At 41.5% G+C, this 3,392-nt stretch overlaps 1 protein-coding gene across 1 annotated transcript; it reads left to right on the plus strand.

Annotated features, from left to right (window-relative positions):
- The first annotated feature begins 1,584 nt into the window (after positions 1 to 1,584).
- Positions 1,585 to 2,412, plus strand: LOC149156807 (uncharacterized). Its single transcript, XM_089444874.1, has one exon. It carries the CDS (start codon positions 1,585 to 1,587, stop codon positions 2,410 to 2,412), a length of 828 nt encoding a protein of 275 aa, XP_089301000.1.
- Positions 2,413 to 3,392: the final 980 nt, after the last annotated feature.

The following is a 3,392-nucleotide window of genomic DNA, read 5'->3' on the forward strand; positions in this document are numbered from 1 at the left end:
TATTGGGGACATGAGGCTCTAAAACAAATAGGTAACAAGCTAGGGACTTTCATCAAAGCCTCAAAAGCGACATTGCAAAAAAGGTATACCTCTTGTGCCAGAATCTGCGTGGAAATGGATGTGTCAGGAGTGTTGCATGAGGGCCTATGGCTAGAATACAGAGACGAAGATTATTTCCAAGCCATAGACTATGAGCAAATCTCGTTCCGTTGTAGAAAATGTCATGAGCATGGTCATTTAATCAAAGAATGCCCACTGAACAAAGCAGCAGGGGATGACAAGGATGGCAAAGGAGAGAAGAACAAGGAAATCTTCACCAGACCGAAAGCCAAACAGAGAGCAAACAGAAAACGCCAAACCAAGGCAAGCACTTCACAAGGCAATATGAGCAATGCTTTCGAAGTTTTGGAAACCGAGACGGAATCAGAGGACAACATTAAAGAACAAGAAACCATGACAATAAACAAATCTACAACAATGCCAAATTTGAAAGAACTGGAGGTGAACCCTTTGAGTATCAATCTTCAGGTTCAGGAAACGCCGGAGGGGGCTGAAGAAGACTCAGAAATGTTCACCAATGAAATCGGGATCGAAGAAATGGAGTTAAGTGACATACTAGAGCAAGAAGGTATGGACTTACCAAACATGGTGGAGAACTGGAAAAAGAAGGGAATGGAACACATATCGGAAGAGGAGGTAAAGAGGATTAATGACATATTCATAGCAAGGCAAAGGGCAGAGATGGAGCTGCAAAGCAAGAACTTGGGCACAGCTAAAGGACTAGGAGTCTGAACACAGGGATTACATCAAACCTCCACTAGTTCCAAGCATCGAAAAAAGAAAGCACGAAGGACCAACAATGAGGCATTACAAGAACTAGGACAAATGCTTCTAAATTCTAGCAAGATGAAAGCCCTAGAGGCTTTTTCACTAACCTCCTAAACTCTGTTTAAAATGAAAGTTCTTTCTTGGAATGCTAGAGGGCTAAACAGCCAAACAAAACAATGTCTATTAAAGAAGAAGGTCCAAAAGGAACAACCAGACTTAGTGTTTGTGCAGGAAACTAAATGCTCAAGCAACACAGTAATCAATATCAGCAAAAAATTAGGTAAACGCATGGAATACTTGGAAACAGCTAGTAATGGATGGGAGGGAGGTCTGGTTATTCTGTGGAATCCACAAGTAATCCAGCTCCTTTCCTGTGAGGCAGCTAGATCATACATAGCTATATAAGTTCAAGTAGTAGGGAACTTTGAGACATATCTATGCACCAATGTCTATGCCCCCCAGAAGCTATAGTCTAAGCTTCTATTTTTAAGAACTCTGCTTAACCTGAAACTAAGATATCCCCAAGCTAAGGTGATCTTTGGAGGTGACTTCAACATGATCACCACACTCACGGAAAAGAGAGGAGGTTTAAGGAAACTCAACAGAGACTCTGAAGCTTTCCTAGACTTCATTAAGTCGGCCAATCTTGTGGATGTTTTCCCCAGAAGTGGTGTTTTCACGTGGAACAACAAAAGGGGAGGTGAAAAGCTAATAGCCTCTCGTTTGGATAGATTTTTAGTAACAAAAAGAATATTGATGGAAGGAATCAGTGTGGAATCAGATATTCTTCCCAGTGGAGGGTCAGACCACTGGCCCATCACATTAACTGCAGCAATCCAGGGCACTCCTAGAAATAAACCTTTTAGATTCGAGAAATTCTGGCTCACTCATCCTGATTTCATTCAGCAAATTGAACAATGGTGGAAAGAACCTTTGGGTATTAAAGGAACCAAAATGTATCGGTTACAGGGTAAGCTAAAACACATTAAAGCCAAGATCAAAGTCTGGAATCATGAAGTCTTTGGGAATATTTTCAAAGAAAAAAAGAAACTAGAAGAGCAATTGGAACATATACATGAAGGATGGATTCAAGGGAACATAAACCAAGAAACTGTGAACAAGGAAAAGACACTTATGCAGGACTGGCAACTTCGGTGCCAACAGGAGGAAACACTTTGGAGACAAAAATCTCGAGTTCAATGGCTTCAGGAAGGAGAACAGAACATGAAATTCTTCCATAGATCAGCAATGGACCACAGAGGAGCCAACAAAATTCTAAGCCTTAAAGATGATCAGGGGGCCACAATACAGTCACATCAAGAGATCTCCAACCTTCTTACTTCACATTTCAGCAGAATAGCTCAAGAACCTGGGATTGACAGAATGGAGGCAATTGAGGAACTTACATCCTCAATCCCCAAGCTAATTTCGGAGGAGCAAAACTTAGCTTTAACTCGTGAAATTTCCCTGGAAGAGGTGGAAGAGGCCGTAAAAGAAATGCCTAATGGTAAAGCACCTGGGCCTGATGGATTCACCATCGACTTTTACAAGGCCTGTTGGGATATAGTCAAAACAGAAGTCTAGGAAGTAGTGGAGGATTCTCGGCGTTCCGCTTCTATCCTCAAGTCCCTCAATTCCACCTTCCTTGCCCTTATTTCAAAGGAGGAGGAAGCTAACACACCCTCAAAGTTTCGTCCAATTGCGCTATGAAATGTCTTATACAAGACTATATCCAAAGTCATAGATAATAGAATGAAACTCATACTTCCAGGCATTGTTTCGGAAGAGCAATCAGGCTATGTAGAGGGGAGACAAATTTTGGACAACATCTTACTAGCACAAGAGATTATTCACACACTCCAAATGCAGAAGAAAGCAGGTATGATGATGCATATAGACCTGTCAAAGGCGTATGATAATGTTAACTAGCACTATCTGGAAGCAATATTGAAAGCCTTTGGGTTTGCAGAACAATGGATATTTTGGATCCTAGCTTTGGTCAAATCCACAAAATTTTCAATTCTGGTTAATGGAGCCCCAACTACCCAATTCTCTCCTTCACGAGGTCTACAGCGAGGGGATCCTTTATCCCCTTTCCTTTTCGTGATTTTAATGAAAGGTTTGAGCAGACTAATCCAAAATGCTACATAAGAAGGAGTTATTGAAGGACTTTAGCCCCTGCCCTCAATTCTAGCAACTACTCACCAACAATTTGTTGATGATACGATGTTGCATGGGACTCCCTCAGTTAAAGAAGCATTGGGATTCAAAAGAATTCTAAATCTCTTCAGCAAGGCCTCAGGTATGGAGCTAAATCTCTCAAAATCTTCTATCTTCTTTTTTAATACTCACATAGCTGTTCAAAACAATCTTTCTACCATCCTAGGCTTTAGAAGAAGCAACCTCCCCTCGAGATACCTAGGAGTTCCGTTAACGGACAAGCCATGGCAAAAATCGCACTGGGAAAAGATTTTAGCAAGCCTGGAAAAAAGATGTCATCATTGGACACACAGAGCCCTTAACTTCGCAGGTAGATTGGTCTTAACCAAAGCAGTTCTTCAGGC

Source organism: Pinus tabuliformis, chromosome 9 (genome assembly GCF_031772625.1).
Source record: "Pinus tabuliformis cultivar Carrire ecotype Pingquan chromosome 9, CPIR1, whole genome shotgun sequence".
Taxonomy (NCBI): domain Eukaryota; kingdom Viridiplantae; phylum Streptophyta; class Pinopsida; order Pinales; family Pinaceae; genus Pinus; species Pinus tabuliformis.